Raw genomic sequence first — 19,287 nt, 5'->3', positions numbered from 1 at the left:
GTCGGGCTCAAATCATCTTTCCGGCCTTGCCTTCCAGAACCTCCCCCCACAGCATGTGCCTGCCGGTCCCCGCGTCCTTCCTCAGGCCCTGCCTTCATTCAGCGCGAGTTCTCACCACGAGGTTCTGAGGTCCCTGCAGAACCTCTCCCGATGCATCTAATGTTTTGGTTGGGTTTGTTTCTCCTGCTGGATGAGCCCTTGAAGGGAAGGACCAGGCCTCATTACTGTGTCCCCAGGGTCTAGACCAAGGTCAGCTCTTGTGGACCAAAGTTTTTATAAACAAATTATGGTGGGTGAACTACCTCTACTTGTACCTAAACCCACAGGCTTTCTGGGTAGCACAGTGATGGCCAGTGGGCTCCAGGCAGGGGCACAAAACTCACTCTGCAGTGAGGCGGCTGTGCCTGGGGGCCGCCCCTCCACATGCGCCCCCTGCCCTGTGGTGCTGGCCCTTCTGGACCAGCGACAGAAAACGGCCACCACTCAAGGCTGCCAGACCTCCTGATGCTTCAAAAGAGTGTTTACGTGAATCCTGGCAGTTTAAATGTTAGCACCTTGTTAAGAATACAACAAAAACAACAAATTTCTGTGTGGGCCAAAAATACCAGTCAGTGTGCCCCAGGTGAGACTCCCAAGTAATGGGAAACACTATGTCCCTATGCGGGTGGTGCAGGGCAGTGGTTAAGGGCACCGACTGCAGACTTATCTGGACCCAGGTGTTCACAGCTCACACACTTTGTGACCTGAGACAAGTTCTTAACTGCTCTTAAGCTTCCCTTTAGCTACAAAGTGGGGAGGAGAACACAGCCCCCTCGTTAGACCTGTCGTGAAGATCAGAGGAGAACTGGGCCCCACACCCGAGAGGGCAAGAGCCGCCGGCCACCATGATGACAAGCTACTTACCGATGCCGTGCTTCTCCATGAGGGCGATAAGGTCGGCCTCACTGAGCAGCTGGGGTGGACTGGTCTCCCCGTCCACCATCTCCACGGTGCTGGGCTGAAAGCAGGAGCCTCGACTGTAGACAGGGAGGGTCTACATAGGGCAGCAGATGTGGTGGTCAGACCCCTGCCCGGCGCCCAGGCACAGACCACGCTCTGTTCTGTCACGTGGTGCAGGGGCCGGGAGCACGACGGTCCCCCCTACCCGCTGTGTCACCTTTTCACTCCAGCGATCGTAGGGATACACGTCCAGATAGTTTCGGGCCAGGATTACGAGGCCGTGGGCCACGAAGCGCTCCTGTGCGATGTCAATCTCCACGGTGGTCTCCTGGCCCTGGGCATCCTGGGAGCAGCAGGCCAGGAAGTGGCGGACGATGAGCTCGTACAGTCGCTGCTCGTCCCCCTGTGGGGAGAAGAGGAGCCCTGGTCCCTCTAGACGCTGCGGGCAGTTCAGTCTGGCTGGTGCTAGCTTCCAGCCCAAAGCTCCACACACCAGAGCGCAGCTCCTGCAGCCCCGTGCCCAAGTGCAGTGTAGGCAGATCCCTCGCTGCTTGTGGGTTTAGGCCAATAAACTTCACAAGTGGAGTCCCCTTGCCATCAAGACTGGAAAGCAACTCCTCTGATGTAAACCCAGTCTGAGCAGAAACCAAAGCGAAAGCACCCAGTTTCCAAGAGGCCCAGGGTGTGTAGGACACACAGACTGAAGATGCACCGGCAGCCTCAGGCCTGTCACAGGGCTCGTGGTCATCCTCCACCCTTTCGGGAACAAGGACATAGTGAAGCCCCTCTATCAGAAGCCTGTAAGACGATCATACTGATATCCGAAAGTTCTCCTTCTGAGAATGTCTTCAAAGGAAATGTGACATCCACATAAATATCTATTATGCAAACGTTAACTGCAGTAGATCATCCTTTAAAAACAGATCTAGCAAAATACAGTACCTCTATGCAATCATCATATACCATACGTTAAAATATTTTAGCCTGTGGGGAAATATTCATGATATAAAACAGAAAACGTTAGTTTACAAAGCTGTTTAAGGTTATAATTTAGTTGTAAGAATTATATACACACAAAGGATAAAAACATGGTTCTCAGGAAATGGTGAGGTTACAGGCAATTTTTTACTTCCTTATAATCTTTTTTATTTTGTGAATTCTCTAAAATAAACATGTACGGCTTTCAGAATCAGAAAGAACGTGTGTTATTAAAGGAAGAACAAAACAGTAAGCCTGCAGCCGCCAAGCAGGCCTCAGCAGCCGTGGCCCCTGGAGCGTGTGCCTGGCTGAGAGCACGGCCGGCCCGTGTTACAGGCTCCAGGCGCTGGGTGAGAAAGCCCCCAGCCTGGAGTGCGGCCGGAGGGTGGCGGTGAAGTTTCGGGAAGGTGACGGAAACCGGCCCAGTCTTGGGAGGAGAAGGGTGGGGGCCGAGCACGGGCTCAGGGAAGGGGCCACCTGGTTTGTGGTGAGGGTCAGGGCAGCAGCAGAGGGAGGGGACGGAGTGCAGGGGAGGGCTAGATGGAGCAGAGCCCCCATGGGGGTCTCTCGGGAAGCCAGGCAGACTGTGGGAGGAGGATGTTGACACGACCTCTTTTCTGAGATGGAAATTTCGAACCCATTTAGCTCCGGAAGACAGAGCCCGCAGAGTAGATTCAAACCCCAGCTCTGACCCCTGACCTCCCTGCGGGTTCTGCGGCAGCAGAGCCAGGGAAACCAACCTGCAGGCTGTCCGTGTACTTGGTGGGGTGGATGGGAGGGTGAGCTTGGTCAGACTTGTTCCCGTTGCGTGGAGTGGGGCCGCCCCGCTCTAGAATGCTCTGGGCAAAGGGCCCCCAGCGTGGATCGTGGGTCTGTTCCTCCACCAGCGCCGTCAGGTCTAAGTCTTTGGGGAAAATGTTTGTTTCAGTTCGGGGATAGCTGATGTACCTAAACAAAGCCAAACAAACACAACAAGAAATTGCTGAATTGGTCTATAAACGACTAAATCAGCTCGAGAACACTGGTGACACCTGCAACAGCCCGTCTGATCCAGGCAACTACGTTACCCACGCTGGGGAAAGCCCTGAGACGTGACCCCCGCAGTGGGTGAGAAGCAGCAGGCGTCCTGCTGGGCCACTCCCGGAGGTCAGGGACAGATGCAAGGGCACACCTGCTCCAGCCCAGCCCTCCTGCCCCCGGGGCACTCGGGGCACTTCCCCACCTCCCCAGCATGGGTGGACAGAATGATCCCAGGACAAGCCCTGCGGTCCTGACCCGGGCGGCCCATGCTCCGTGGCTCGTCTTAAAGAAGAGAAAGAACGATGCTGCCCCTGAACTACAAGGTGGACCCTGTGTGCAATTTTAAACATTCCATTAGCCACTTAAACATTGCTGGGACAATTTACATCCTTTTCTCACACGAGCCTTCAAAACGCATTATGTTTACACTCTCAGCACGTCCCAGTTTGGACAACCCAAATTTCACGTGCTCGACAGCCACTTACGGCGAGTGGCTGCCACATGGCTCAGTGTGGCCACACTGTCCCTGGATGGCACTGGGTGCTCACGACCCCCAAGGCAGGATGGTTTACAGCAGGCACACGAGTCCTAAAGGTGCCACCCGCCCCTGCCAGGGCCCCGGCGCCCCGCCGGCTGAGAGCTCGAGAGTGGGATTTGAGTTTACTCTGTGGAGTGTTATTTTAGGATTTGAGTGACTTTGAAATGCCTTTTCCATCAGAAAAGAGAAGTCAAAGTCAAAATTCCTCTACTTGAGAGCCGGGTGGTATCTAGACAGTCTGGTTTCCTCATAAGCTCTATTTCTGAAGTATTTCACCCTGATAAAGGTGCATCAACGTCTCTTCCCAGATGTGGGCGAATATTTACCCTTGAGTGTAGAGCTTTTCAGCAATCCTCATGGTTTCTTTAGCATTTATCCTCAACTTTCGAGAAGCCAGCTTCTCAAGCTCCTGTAAGATGTGTGGACAGGCACAGTGCGTGAGTCACAGGCCCCCAAACGCCCACACGCCTCCTCTTCAGAACTTCCTGGCGTCCCTCCAGCTGCTCTCACATGTCTGCGTGAAAGGCTGTGCTGCGGAAAGGTTTCCGGGACTGCTGGGCAGAGCCAGGCCCCAGCCCAGGGGTTCCCAGACTCCAATGTGCAGAAGCCAGAACCACCTGGGATGCGAGCAGGCTCCTGGGCCTGAGCACTAGGGATTCTCAGAGAGGAGGGCCAGCACAGAGGCTGGGAATCTGCGCTTTTAACAAGCGTCTAAAGTATCGATTCTAATGCCAGCAGTCTGAGACCCGCACCTTGGGGACACCATCTGAACCCCGGGGACATCCCCTGGGTGATGAACGCCATTCTTCCAAGCCTCGTGGGGGACCACCAGATGTCCCTTCCCCTTGGCGACCCTCCGACAATGCTGCTGGCTACACGTGAAAGCGTATTAACCAGTGAGGGATGAAACACTCATGCCTACAGTACACAATCAATCCGTAACCCCCTCCCATCGTCCCTCACCACGCGCGTGCGCACACACACACACACACACACACACACACACACGCCCACCCCGCAATAAAGGGTGCACTGCCCACCAGTCCCTGCACGTTCTGCATGTTCAACCTTCAGAGGCAACCCTGACAGTAATTACACCCTGAACTTTCCTACAGAGTGGTGACTGGGAAGGGACACCCTAATGTGGTTTATTCAGACTTGTGTCCCGTTGGGTGGTTCTTCTTGGGATCTAAAAGATCTCAGAAGCCCTGTTCTAGGGTAGGCTAATAAAGTAGATATTTAAAATGATGTTTACATACATTATGCAAAAACATTAAAGAAAATGTTTGGGTGGAAAACACTAACTATTCCAGTAATGCTGTAAAAAATAAGGACACCGAAAATAAAGGAAGACACCAAAATTACATCAGCAATTACCTAAAGACGGAGAGGTGATGGGTGATTTCTATTCCTTGTTTCCAAAACCCCACATAGAGCAGTTATATCGCGTTTACTAGCTGATGTAAGAGGTCAGGCAGGCCTGCGCTCTGGGGCTTCTACTTCTAAGAGCATTCCTGTGCGGCACTGGGAAGAGGTGCTTCCGGCCACTGGGCCCCACCCTCCGCAGCAGAAGCCCCACCCCAGCCGCAGAAGTCGGAGCTCCTCAGGGCTGGCACAGACCCCGAGAACATACCACAGTGTCCAAAGCTTGAGGCCTCCACTTGCTTTTTGCCTTGGACCTGACCTCCACCACGGTCGCCCTGGGATCCTAGAAAGCCAGGAAAAGCAGAGGCCACTTAAACCTGCTGGAGCATCCTCCCAGCTTTCCTTGGCCGCCCCCGGCACTGCCCACAGTGGCCCTGCTCCCCACCTCAAGACGTGAGCTTGCAGCCCACAGTGTGCTGGACACCAGCGCCTGCTTCTCACTCAAAGTAAGGCTCTGAGGGGCAAGTTCACAAGCCCCAAGGCGTCCACTCCAGAGCCTCGGCATCTCCTTAGTTTCCTGTCTACGCATGCACGGTGCTACTGTTTTGTTTTGTTTTTTAAATTCACGACAATACAGAGCTGGAAATAGGAGACGTTACATAATACAAACTGGAGAACTCTAATCTTAAGACCAACCTCACATTTTTAAGGGAATGCAAAAGGATAAAGAACTCAGCTTAAGTGATTTGTTCGTGAGGATATTTACAAATCAAAACTCAAATTTCTCTCTGCAAATAGACTGCGGACCAGGTGCTCTTGGACAAGGAGCTCCAAGCACCCCACCTGCCATGTTTCCCTGCACCACATCCTGGTAAAGCAGAAAACGGGCAAGTCTTTTTATTCAACAGACAAACGTGCAGACTGTGTAACCTTGAGGGCCAAAGGGGAGAGCAGCGGACAGGTGGGGCGACCCGAGAGGCAGCGTGGTCTGCAGGAGCTGTCCGAGCTCGGGCCCCACTAGCTCGAGTGTGTCTGCACAGTTACTCAACTTTCTCCAGCTTCCCCGCCTGTGGCATGGGTTGGCATTACCACCCCCAGAGGCACCACCAGGACTGAACAAATAACACATAACATACAGCGCGTCTGGCCTGTAGCAGGTGCGCAAGTTATTACTCCCCGATACCAAGTCAGTACTAAACCTGCCGGGGGCCAGAGCCAAGAGGCATCCCTGGCTCACTAAACCTAGAGGCCTCTGAGTTTTATTCAGGTACCACCGCGTGCAGCCCCTGGCTTAACACAGGCCATCGTGTGCTGAGCGACGGGAAGCAGCACCACAGAGCGGACGTCTGAGGGTGGATCAGAGGCTGACTGGCCTGCGGCCTGAGCAGGTCTCGATCCTCCCACGGCCATCGCTGCTGACCACTCCCACCTTCACTCGGCGGTCACCATGGGATGCCTTTCTCGAGTCCCAGCCCTAGAGCAGTCCCTCCCCGCCCCTGGCCCTTCTCCTTTCCTTTACCCTACTTTCCTGTCCTGTCGTTATCACTGTATGACATTCACTCATCTGTGCCTTTCACGTCTCTGGATTTCATCATCTGACCAGTGGAAGGCGCTGGGCAGACGCCATCTAGCTCCACCCAGCTCTAGGATTCGGGTTTGGGCTGGCCCAGCTGGTCCTTATCAGTCTCTGGTGTCAGTGTACTGCTTCACGAGGGATTTTAACTATGTGTTTCTTAGCATTTCTGGTTTCACCTAAAAGTTCTACAGGTCTTTCCTTCCACATTTCTAGTGCTGTTTGCATGGGGTTCTAGTGTTACTGGCACCCAGAAAGTGATGTCCTGGATGCAGACGGAAAGCTACAGTCTGGTGGGAAATGGGGCAGAGAGGGAGCGGCCTGGGAAATCACAGGATGGTCTTCCGAGACCATCACCTTCAGAGCCCTTCTCACCTCCATGCACAGCTGATAGAGGACGAGACAAGCCGTGTGGTTGAAAAGCCGATGCCTTTTCCAGCTGAACTCCACTGCGCCATCCCTGTGGTCGTGAGTCACTGTGGGGGGCACACAGGAAGGCCGTGACCCGGAGAGGACAAGGTCCATCACGGTGAAAGCCAAGAGCCATGAGACAGAGGAGACCACCTCGGACACTTGAGGTGGGTCCTGAACACAGTGCCGAGGGGGTCAAGGGCAGCGAGATGCAAACCACAGCCTGAATTAGCACCCAGGACTCCCCACGTGCCCTCAGCTTCTGCACCCCGAGCGGCCTCACCTCTGATTCTGTGGAAGGTTTCTGGCACAAATGCCTGAATGGCTTTGAACCTCTCCACCACGAACCCCAGGGTGGGGAACTGGCAGCTGCCATAACTGATCAGCTGCTCCGCCAACACCTCAGGGAAGATCTTCTGCAGCCGCAGGGTCTGGAACCTGGTGAAGGCAGCCCCTGAGGAGAGAGGACGGAGGGAAGGAAGGAGAGGCCGTGCACTGCAAGGTCACAGGCAGCTGCCACCGTCTGAGCCCGAGCCCTGCCCCCTGCCCACCACCCCACCCCTCACCAATCCGCAGGTCCAGCTCCTGTCTCACGTCCACGGCGTCGCTCACTCTGCGGTCGGGCTCCATCAGGTTTTCACAGGCCGCCTGGACAGCGCGGGCGGTGATCTCGGAGAAACGGGCTCGCAGCACCTGCAGGCTGGGCTTCACTGCGGAACAGACAAGGGCACCGGGGCAGGTCCCCCGTGAACGGAGGGTAAACCAGTTCATGAAGCTGCGAGGCAGCCAGTTTGACTGGTTCAGTTAAATCAGAGACATGCTGTCTAAGAGGGAAGCCTCACTGTAACCAGGCTGAGAGGTGTCAGAAACAGGAGCGAGTGCATCTCAGCCATTAGCTAAACCCTCTCCGTGAGCCTTTCTAGGTGTCAATCTCGTGCTCTCCTGGGCCTTTAGGGAAAAGGGAGATGTTAATTAAAAGGTCCTGGGGGAAGTTCATGTCCTGTTATGGATGTAACACAGGACATGCACCCTGTCCCTGAGAGTGAATACTGAATATGTTTAATCCTAGGAGTCGGTATAGTTTGAAACACAAGAGCATTTAGGGAGGAGAGCAGCCCCCCACTCTCTGAAGCCCGAGAATGGCCTGCTTGTCACTTCCTCTAAGTTACCTAAAATCATTAAGCTCACTTCAACAGTTATTAATGTTCAGGCATTGTACAAGGAATATAGACAATTAAAAAACAAAACCAGAAAGAACATTCTAGAACTATTCTTTGTACTTTACATACAGTGTATACATTCTTTGTGAATATTTAAGTTTTTAATTAATTAATTAATTAATTTTGGCCGTGTTGGGTCTTCGTTGCTGCGCACGGGCTTTCTCTAGTTTCGGCGAGCAGGGGCTATTCCTCGTTGTGATGCAGCTTCTCGTTACGGTGGCTTCTCTTGTTGTGGAGCACGGGCTCTAGGGCACGTGGGTTTCAGTAGTTGCGGCACACGGGCTCAGTAGTTGTGGCTCGCGGGCTCTAGAGCACAGGCTCAGTAGTTGTGGTGCACGGGCTTACCTGCTCCGCGGCATGTGGGATCTTCCAGGACCAGGGCTCGAACCTGTCTCCCCTGCGTTGGCAGGCGGATCCTTAACTACTGTGCCACCAGGGAAGCCCGTGAATATTTAATTTTTAAAAGCAGAATATCAAGTCCCTGCTCTCAAGGATCTGGCAATCAACTGGAACCAAACACACAACAAGCCCTGGACTACAGCCCGTGAGCCGGGCAGAGGGACTCAGGACAGGGTGCCACCCCTGCCGCGGCTCCAGAGCAGACACTCACCAGCCTTGCACACGTGGATGATCTCAAACCCGATGTTTTCACCTTCTCTGTCGCAGTCGGTCCAGATCACCAGCACCTGGCACTGCCGAGCCTCTCGCTCCAGAGTTTTCTGAAGCGCCCAGTGGGGAAAGAGTGGTGAGAGCGTGATCTGCAGAGGATCGCATGACAGCTCTGCACTGGATCTGCCCCAGCATTAATGAGGTTCTTGGAGAACGCCAGCTTGGTGAGGAGACACGGAGAAAACTGTCCCCGCTGTGCGTGGTAAGGCTGGCAAGGCCACTAGTACTGCCCCCCACCTTAGACCCACCCACCCACCCATGAGCTTCTAGAAGACAGGGGTTTATTACGACGACACCATCTTGACGAGCCCTGAAACTCGGCTCTAACACACCAACAGCTCTAGGGGTTCTGATCATGTCCTCAATTAAAAAAAAAAAAAAATCACCCCCTAATCGAGCTTCATCCCAAAAAGCGCTCCTAGTCAGCAGTGAACCAAGGACAGGCGCCCTAACTGCCCGAGACACCGCAGCTCAGCGCCAGATGGCCTCTTGCAGATCGCAGTCTCTTCCCTCCGACAGGGGGCGGGAGGGGAGCTGACACTGATGACGCAACCACACTCACTCCCAGGGTTTAGTCAAGCAGCCGCTCCTCGTAAAAAGGCTCACTCGGTCCCTCAGCCGCTTAGCTAAAACGGCCTCATTTATGTAACGGGCGGGAATAATTTTTTTAAATCGTGGTACTTAGTTTAGTGGAAAACCTATCCTTCAATTTTAGTGCAGTCAAAATACAGAAACCACTTGGTTTCATTAGGTGGTGGTTGTTCAATATGTCTTCCAAAAGATCCTACCTTGATGTCTAAAAAATTCTCTGGGCAGTACTTTTCAATTTCTGCTTCAAAGAGGACAAGAGGATTGCAGCTCTGCCTGGAAAAGAAATGAAAACACACGAAATCCTAGCTCAGCACACAATGGGAGAAGGTTGCCCCAGTGCCCTCATGGGTGCATCCCCACCAGACAGAGTCCCCTGTGGAACGCCAGAGGATTACAGGCAAGGCGTTACCCTCTGGGCAACGCACTCCCCGTGACGATTAACAGGAGCTAAGAAGAAATTCTGGAACTTTCGTACGCATCTGCGATAGGGTGACTGCAATCCAGTGCCTGCATGCAAAGGGTCTGGGCAGGGAGTTCCCTGGAGGTCCTGTGGTTAGGACTCGGTGCTTCCACTGCGGCGCCTGGATTCAATCCTTGGCTGGTCGGGGAACTAAGACCCCCCAAGCCGTGCAGCACGGCCAAAAAAAAAAAGGTCTGAGTGTTTTGGGGGAACGCACCTGAAAGTGGCTGTTTATTCTAAGCATATGGTAAAAAGTCACAGCGAACCAGTTAATCCTAGGTCACTGCTACGGTATCTATGGTTTGTGTTCCCTGCAAATTCACATGCTGGAATCCCGACACCAATGTGACGGTGTCAGAAGGTGGGGCCTTTGGCCGGTGATCAGGTCGTGAGTGTGGGCCTTCATGAAGGGGACTCGCGGTCTTATAAGAGACCCCGGCCGGCTCCCTAGACCCTCCACTATGTGAGGACACAGTGAGAGGTCAGCAGGCCACAGCCTGGAAAAGGCCCTCGAGGGACCATGCAGGCACTCCGACCTCCTACCTCCATAACTGGAAGAAACACATTTCTGTCCTTCATAAGCCACCCAGTGTGTGTATTTTGTTACAGCAGCCCAGTGGATTCAGTCATCCTACTGCTGTAAGTAACAAAGTAACACCGACATGCCTCACACTGCCTGTGATATTTCACAACTTACTGTCATAATCAGAACGCTCCCCCCCACCCCCGGAATCATACTGACCACTTGCGAAACTGCATCTGGAAATCATGAGCCAGCAAGTGTCCCGAGACTGAAGTCATTATCATGGTGACGTTCTGAATGATAACAAAATTCAAGTTAGTCTTTTAGCAATTAGATTTTCCCAAATCATTCAAATAGAAGAGGGGACCTTCTATCAAAGGGAAAAGAAAATAGTCATCAGGGGGTGGGGGGAAGGGAGGATGAACAGGCAGAGCACAGAGGATTTTTAGGGCAGTGAAAATGCTCTGTATGATATTATAATAACAGGTACACGTCATCCAAACCCACAGAATGCACACGATCGGAGTGAACCCCAATGTCAAATGTGGGCTCTGGGTGACAGTGGTGTCGTGTAGGTCCATCAGTTGTAATGAATGTGCCGTCTGGTGGGGGCTGATGACGACATGCAGCTGTGCATGCGTCGGGGCAGGGAGTATGTGGGAAATCTCTGTATTTCCTTCCTCTCAATTCTGCTGTGAAGCTACAACTGCTCTAAAAAGAAGTCTATTAAAACACACACACCCCAAAACCAGGTGACTGGGAAGAAACAAACAAACATACCTCTTCAAAGCCAAAACTATAGCGATACAATCATCATTCTAATTCTGGTACCGTGATGCCTTTTAAATTTAAACTATTGTATATTAGCTTCTTTTTTGTTATAAAGAGTTAAGATTGGGACCATATTTTATAAAAAAGAGGCTTCCAACGATCACCTGTCACCAGTGATCTTTAGGTCATAACAATAGTTTTTCTTAAAAGACAGTGACAGGGCTTCCCCGGTGGCGCAAGTGGTTGAGAATCCGCCTGCCAGTGCAGGGGACGCGGGTTCGATCCCTGGTCCGGGAAGATCCCACATGCCGCGGAGCAACTAAGCTCGTGTGCCACAACTACTGAGCCTGTGCTCTAGAGCCCGTGAGCCACAACTACTGAGCCCGTGTGCCACAACTACTGAAGCCCACGCGCCTAGAGCCCGTGCTCCACAATGAGAGAAGCCACTGCAATGAGAGGCCCAGGCACCGCAACAAAGAGTAGCCCCCGCTCGCCGCAACTAGAGAAAGCCCGCGCGCAGCAACGAAGACCCAACACAGACAAAAATAAATAAATAAATAAATGAAATTTAAAAAAAAAAAAAAAAAAGACACTGACATATTCTACAAAGGCCAGGCTAATTCTCCTTGATTAAATAATTCTAAAATACAAGCAATTCAGAGAGGGCTTGTCGTAAACAGCTGCTCTTTTTAGCCAAAACTAAAAACCCAAAGAATGTACACCAGAATGGCGCATGGATCTGAAAGCATCCTTCAACCACAGCATAGAAGTATTACAGCACCTACCTGGCCACGCAGACGATAATCAAATTCATAGATCTTGTTGAATCTGGAAAGTCCTTCTCTCTACAAAACAAAAAGAAAATCTATAAATTACAAAAAAGACAAATGATTCCTCACATAAAGATCAAGCAAATCCCTGATAAGTGGGAATATTAAAAATGCAACAGTACCTCCTATAGATTAAAACAAGGTGAAATCACTAAGACCATTTGTGAAGGGGCCCCTCCGAACTCAGTTACAAGCATGTACTTGCTCAAGTCCACAGAGCTTTCATGCTGCAAGGTGACCTGAGATCAGCTAACACCACTTAACATCTTTCTAGAGCTGAGAATGGACTTGTCCAGGATCACATGACTATTACTCCAGAGAGAGGATTAGGACACGTGTCTCTTGACGGTTTTGTCCGTTCTCCACACACACCTCTCTACTTCCTGGCCATACAATTGCGCCAATAAACTGGTGTCCACAGGCAAGTTTTCACCTTCTGAACCTCAATTTATTCTGAGTAAAGTTACCTGTGAGGTCCTTCTGGCTCTGAAATCCAGTAACGCTATGAGCCGCAGTCAGGCCTGGGAACCAGCCCACACAGCTCCTCCTCAGCTGCACTTATGTGTGAACGAAACCGTCTCAGAGAAGATCCCACCTTCTACAAAGGTGTTAAAAGTAGCTATGCATGTGAGTTTCACACCAACGCTGCACAGAAGACAAGACACAGGCAGAGTGGGACTGGGGGAACCTCCAAGCGCCAAGAAGGATCGTGTCGAGAACATCCTCACACAATTTTTGTGTCAAACACTGAATGAGGCTCTTTTCGAGGCACAATGGCAAATTTAAAGACGGAATTTATCTTAAGAGTTCACTCGTCTAGTGTTGCCAAGAAAGGAAACTCCCCTCTACAAACTCCAGTTGCTAGTTAAGCCCTTTTAGTACCAGAGAAAAGAAATCGTTGCATCACTGGGGTTTCTACCTCTTTTTAAGAAAGCACTGAAGCTTCCCAGACAAGCTCTTACATGGACCCTGATATGTAACAAGGTCCAAGCATTCTGGCTGCAACAAGGCTGAGCTCTGCTAATAGCCTAGCCCCAGTCCGGCCCCAGGTGGCTCCTGAGGTGCACGTCCGTGGTCTCCTGGGTCTCCCGGGAACAGTCTGGAAACCACTGTTCTAATCCTCTCCTAGTGGATGACCTGTCCAACAGCATGTGTGCGACCCGGGGCCAGGGCTCTCCCAGGCAGCCTCCTCCACCAATGGATGGTCCTGAGGAAGTAAAATGTTTTTCCTGGCATTTCCAACTTGCCTCCCCGCAGTTCCCAGCTGAGGACAGTACTCAATTACGTATGATTCCACCACTTGGGTGAGGTGCTCAGGGGAATGGGTTGCTCCCAAATTACAGCAGAGTTTTGGAGCCTAGTGAAAGAAGAAAACCTAGTAGACAGACCAAGAATGTGGCTTCTGTGATCTCTTTGCAGCGCCATCCACGCCATTAAAACTAAAGAAAAAAAAACAAACTCCCCCAAACCCCAGAGCAGTCCCATCTTCTCTAAGTGCTCTGTAGGGACTGATCACACTGCTGCCACTGAATCTACTGGATTCTTTTTTAAGATTTCTCCTCCTGAATATAAAGCCCTCAAAGATCTGTAAGTTACTAACAGTGGTCACTGTGGACAGTGGCGCTGGTTTACTTGACACACGTTTTTTATTCTCTCAACTATCTGAAGTAGTTACTAGCGTTTGAGCACTACTTTTAAAGAAAGAAGAGAGATTCTATCTTGCGTCAATATTTTGGTGAATTTCTCTCAAATGTATACATATTTGTGTATATGTTTGAAAGTCTTTTCCATAACAGGTGTCTAACTATCTATCATAAGAAAGTACAATTTATTTTGCTACCCGCTGCCATGACCAGTCCTCATTACTTCCATTCTTTGCTATTACAAAGCTGCAACGACTATCATCTGATTCTGAGCTCTGCGTGCAGATGTCTTAGCTCCTCCACAGAATTTAAGTCCCTTAAAGGCAGGGATTGCTTCATTCGAGGCAAGCCCTGTGTGAGGGATAAATAAATGAACAGACCCGTCACTGTCTTAGGGAGCGACACGCCATGGGAGAGAGGGATGAGCAGCAAGAGAACTCGACCCGTGATGATGGCCAGCATCAAGAGTGATGAGAAGGGCTTCCCTGGTGGCGCAGTGGTTGAGAGTCCGCCTGCCAATGCAGGGGACACGGGTTCGTGCCCCGGTCCGGGAAGATCCCACATGCCGCGGAGCGGCTGGGCCCGTGAGCCATGGCCGCTGAGCCTGCGCGTCCGGAGCCTGTGCTCCGCAACGGGAGAGGCCGCAACAGTGAGAGGCCCGCGTACAGCAAAAAAAAAAAAAAAAAAAAAAGAGTGATGCGAACGCATCCGGAAACAGAGAAGGAAATGGATGGCGAGGACGCTGAGGAAAGAGTTCACAAAATAGGTTCATTTAAGTTGTCCTTTATTTTTTATTTTAAAAGGTGAAGAGTTCATCAGGAGAAAAGAGGGAAAATGTCATTTCAGGAAGAAGGACCAAAACGTGTGAAAGCACGGTGAACTTTTACCTTTTACATCCTGACTGCTTTCATCATTCCCTTCCTCTCCGTTTCCTCTGCTCCCACCCAGTGCTCCTGGGTCCCTAGGGTTCAGGCCTCTTGCCCCCCACATGGAGAACCCCAACAGCTGCCTCCCAGACTCTAGCCTTCCTTTCTTCAAGTTCTCTGTGGCCACAATGACTTTATAAAACACAAGTATGATCCACTTAAAACCTACACTGCTCATCTCAACTGATGCAGAAAAAGCATTTGATAAAAATTCAACAGCCTTGGGCTTCCCTGGTGGTGCAGTTGTTGAGAGTCTGCCTGCCGATGCAGGGGACATGGGTTCGTGCCCCGGTCCGGGAAGATCGCACATACCATGGAGTGGCTGGGCCCGTGAGCCATGGCCGCTGAGTCTGCACATCCGGAGCCTGTGCTCCGGAAGGGAGAGGCCACAACAGTGAGAGGCCCGCCTACCGCAAAAAAAAAAAAAAAAAAAAAAAAAAAATTCAACAGCCTTCACCATAAAGTGAAGTGTGGCATTTACAAAAAACCCACAGCTAACATCACACTCAATGCTGAAAGCTTTTCCACTAAAATCAGGAACAAAACAGAATGTCTATTTTCGCCATTGCTATCCAAGATTACTACAAGTTTTAACCAGAGCAACTGGGCAAGAAAAAGAAAGAAAAGACATTCAAGTCAGAAAGGAAGAAGTAAAACTGTCTATTCACAGTCAACATGATCTTATAGATAACATCCTAAAGAAGCCACAATGAAACAATTAGTGCTAATAAACAAAGTCAGCAAAGTCGCAGGATCCAAGATCAACACACAAAACCCAACAGTATCGAACAACCTGAACAGCAAATTAAACAATTCCATTTATAACAGCATCCAAGAGCACAATGAAAACTGTAACACACTGTTGAAGGAAATTAAAGAAGACATACTCAGCCATAGAAAGAATGAAATCATGCCATCTGTAGCTACACGGATGGACCTAGAGGTTATCATACTAAGCGAAGTAAGTCAGAAAGAGAAATACCATATGATATCATTTATATGTGGAACCAAAAACATGACACAAATGAACTTATCTATGAAACAGAAACAGACTCACAGACACAGAGAACAGATTTGTGGTTGCCAAGAGGAAGGGCGGTGGGGGAGGGATGGACTGGGAGTTTGGAATTAGCAAACTATTTTATATAGGATGGATAAACAACAAGGTCCTACCGTATAGCACAGGGAACTATATTCAACATCCTGTGATAAACCATAACAGAAAAGAATATGAAAGAGAATGTACATACATCTATAACTGGGTCACTCTGCTGTACAATATAGATTAACACACATTGTAAGTCAACTATACTTCAATAAAATACATTGAAAAATTAAAGACATAAATAAATGGAAAGACAATCTGTGTTCATAGATTGGAAGACTTAATATTAAGACAGGAAATTCATATGGAATTGCAAGGGGCCCCAAGTAGCCAAAAAATTTTGAAAGAGAAGAACAAAGTAGGAGGACTGCCACTGCTCAATTTCACAACTTACTACCAAGCTACAGGAAATCTAAACAGTGTAGTACTGGCATAAGCAAAGACATACAGAAGAATGGGACAGAACTGACAGTACAGAAATAAACCCAAATATCTATGGTCAACTGTTTTTTGACAAGGATGCCAAGGCCATTCTATGGGAAACAAACAGTGCTGAGAAAAACTGGCTATTCATATGTAAAAGGATGAAGCTGGATTTTTACTTTATACCACATAGAAAAATTAACTCAAAATGGATCAATGACCCAAATATAACAGTTTAAACTCTTAGAAGAAAACACAGGGGCAAATCTTCATGACCTTCAGTTTGGCAATGGCTTCTTAGATATAACAGTGAAAGTATAATCAACAAAACAAGGAAAAACAGATAAACTGGACTTCATTAACATTAAAAACTTAGGTGCATCTGAGAACACTATCAACAAAGTGAGAAGACAATCCACAGAATGAGAACATCTGCAAATCATATATCTAACAAGGACCTAGTATCCTGAATATATAAAGAACTCTCGGGCTTCCCTGGTGGCGCAGTGGTTGAGAGTCCGCCTGCCGATGCAGGAGACGCGGGTTTGTGCCACGGTCCCAGAGGATCCCACATGCCGTGAAGTGGCTGCGCCCGTGGGCCATGGCCGCTGGGCCTGCGCGTCTAGAGCCTGTGCTCCGCAACGGGAAAGGCCGCAGGGGTGAGGAGCCCGCGTACCACACACAGAAAAAAAGAACTCTCATAGCTCAACTACAAAAAGACAATTCAAAAATGGGCAAAAGACATGAATAGACATTTCTCCAAAGAAGGAGACACAATGGCCAACAAGCACATGAAAAGAGGCTCAGCATCATCGGTCATTTGGGAAACGCAAACTGAAACCACAACAAGATATTTCACACCCACCAGGACGGTGATAATTAAAAAAAGAAAAGAAAAAGAACAAGTGTTGACAGAATGTGGAGAAACTGGAACACTGATGGTAAGAATGTAAAATGTTTCAGCCACTGTGGAAAACAGTTTGGCATTTCCTCAAAAAGTTAAACATAGAGTTAACTTATGACCCAGCAATTCCACTCCTAGGCATTTACACCAAAGAACTAAAAACAGGTATTCAAGTAAAAACTTGTACATGAACGTCTATAGTAGCTCTATTCACAAGAGCCAAAAGGTGGAACCAGTCCAAATGCTCACCAACTGAAGAAAAGATAAACCAAACGTAATCTATCTATATGATAGGATATTATTCAGCCGTAAAATGGAACGTAGTACTAACATACTACAACATGAACGGATCTCAAAAATGCTAAGTGAAAGAAGCCTGACACAAAAGGCCACGTATTGTATTAATCTTTTTGTGTGAAATATCCAGAACAGACACAAATCTTTGAGGACACAGAGCAGCTTAGTGACTGCCAGCGGCTTGGAGAAGTGGGGAATGAGGAGTGACTACTTCATGGCTACGGGGTTTCCTCCTGGTGTGATAAAAACTGGAACTAAACAGAGGTGACGGATGCACAACATTGGGAAAGTACTAAACGCTGCCGAACTGTATACTTCAAAACAGTTGAGGGGCTTCCCTGGTGGCGCAGTGGTTGAGAATCTGCCTGCTAATGCAGGGGACACGGGTTCGAGCCCTGGTCCGGGAAGATCCCACATGCCGTGGAGCAACTAGGCCCGTGAGCCACAACTACTGAGCCTGCGCGTCTGGAGCCTGTGCTCTGCAACAAGAGAGGCCGCGATAGTGAGAGGCCCGCACACTGCGATGAAGAGCGGCCCCCGCTTGCCACAAGTAGAGAAAGCCCTCGCACTGAAACCAAGACCCAACACAGCAAAAATAAATTAATAAACTCCTACCCCCAACATCTTCAAAAAAAAAAGTTGACACTCACGTGTAAAACACGTGGCTCTCTACTCCTCTCACAGTGTGCCTTCAACTGCCATGCTTGCCGTGCCCACTGGCTCCTTCCCCTACCATGCCAACTCCCAGCTTTTGAACTTGCCAAGCTGTTTCAAGCCACTGGGTTGTTCTTTGAACATGGCGTTTCCAGTGTCTGGTAAAACTTTCAAGACTGAGCTCAAATGTTCATCCAACAAATATGGATTGAGGGCCTCCTGTATTCCAGACACGTGTTAGGTACCAGGGATACAACATCAACAGCACATTATCGAACTGTAACTGGGAAGTGCCTTCCAAGTAGGACAGGGTGAGCTTATCACACAGCACCCTGACCCAGCTGGGGGAGAGGGATGTGAAGAAAAGCTTCCCTGAAAAAGAGATACTCAAACAGAGCCCGAAGGATACACAAGTTAGCTCTGTGTAGACGGGCCCGTCTCAAGCAGCCTGGAGCCCTAGAAATGGGCACAGCCTGGGGCTGGTCACCAGGACACTCAGCTCCGGAAAAGAGGTGACGCTGTCAGCTAGCACCCGCACAACCTCGGCTCCTGTTCCCACCATCCACCGCGGGAAGCAGAGACCTGAGGACCCTGTGATGTGAAAGAAAAAAGAGCAGGGAACGTCCACCCATGCTCTGGGAAATGTCCAGAAAACCGTTTCAGGATCCACTTTTGTAATTGAGAGTGTCCTGACAGCTCTTGAGGCCTCGTGTCACCTCCTTCCCAGACCCTTTCTCACCGTTCCTCTCCTTTGGGCCTTCCGTGTCCAGAACACACCTGATCCCCAACTCGCCTGACTCTCGGAATTCGTTAGTAGCGACGGAACAGGGGCTCGGGCGGGTCGCCCTGTCGGATGCACCTAGACTATAGGGCCGGGCGTGCAGGGGGGTGACCCCGCAGGCTCGAAAGCAAGTCGGGGGAGTGTGGCCTGCGGTTCCGAGTCTCAGGCCCGCTTGGCATCCGCCGCCGTGCAAGGCGGACCCAAGGTCTCCAAGCAAACGAGAAACACGTTAACTCCGTTTCTAAACGCCCGTCGGTCGCAAGAGGCGCCCGGAGGCCCCGGCCCAACGGCTAGGACCCCCAGTGGGAGCAGCGGCCGCTCGTCCCCGTTCCGCCCGCCCAGGGGTCTCCTCACCCGCCGCATGCGGCCGCCGGACAACAGGTCCGCGATGCCCTTGGCCGCGTCGTTCTTCTCGGCCACGCAGAGGATCTTCCGCACGCCTCGCAGGGCCACCTCCATGTCGGCGAGGGTCAGCGCCCGGCTCCCAGGCCGCGGCAGCCAGGTGAGCGCGCGGCGGACGACAGGGAAGATCATTCCCAGGCCCCGCGAATCTGCGGTGCCACCCCAGGCACCCGGAGCCTCCCGCTAACCCGCAGTCCCTTGCGCAGCCCGCTTCCGCCCGCCTTCCAGCCGCTTCCGTCGGCGTGAGGGGCACAGCCCCGCGAA

At 50.7% G+C, this 19,287-nt stretch overlaps 1 protein-coding gene across 4 annotated transcripts in view; it reads right to left on the bottom strand.

Annotated features, from left to right (window-relative positions):
• The window catches only part of TOP3A (DNA topoisomerase III alpha), a 27,585-nt gene extending 8,298 nt beyond the window's left edge, over nt 1–19,287 (bottom strand). For all 4 annotated transcript variants that reach the window (XR_009560371.2, XR_009560370.2, XR_009560369.2 and 1 more), the window contains exons 1-13: nt 18,976–19,287; nt 11,844–11,903; nt 10,507–10,580; nt 9,502–9,577; nt 8,655–8,763; nt 7,391–7,534; nt 7,108–7,278; nt 6,789–6,889; nt 5,109–5,183; nt 3,802–3,884; nt 2,658–2,865; nt 1,157–1,342; nt 904–1,033 (exon numbers count right to left, since the gene is read on the bottom strand). Coding sequence is in view for 1 of the 4 variants with exons in the window: in XM_030861225.3 (XP_030717085.1) it covers nt 904–1,033; nt 1,157–1,342; nt 2,658–2,865; nt 3,802–3,884; nt 5,109–5,183; nt 6,789–6,889; nt 7,108–7,278; nt 7,391–7,534; nt 8,655–8,763; nt 9,502–9,577; nt 10,507–10,580; nt 11,844–11,903; nt 18,976–19,155 (1,597 nt within the window). In the remaining 3 variants the exon portion in view is untranslated. The remainder of the gene's footprint in view (nt 1–903; nt 1,034–1,156; nt 1,343–2,657; nt 2,866–3,801; nt 3,885–5,108; nt 5,184–6,788; nt 6,890–7,107; nt 7,279–7,390; nt 7,535–8,654; nt 8,764–9,501; nt 9,578–10,506; nt 10,581–11,843; nt 11,904–18,975) is intronic.

The sequence above is a fragment of the Globicephala melas genome, chromosome 20 (assembly GCF_963455315.2).
Source record: "Globicephala melas chromosome 20, mGloMel1.2, whole genome shotgun sequence".
NCBI classification, from domain to species: domain Eukaryota; kingdom Metazoa; phylum Chordata; class Mammalia; order Artiodactyla; family Delphinidae; genus Globicephala; species Globicephala melas.
The sequence above is the reverse complement of the archived record's forward strand: the minus strand, read 5'-3'. Positions and strand labels throughout refer to the sequence as shown.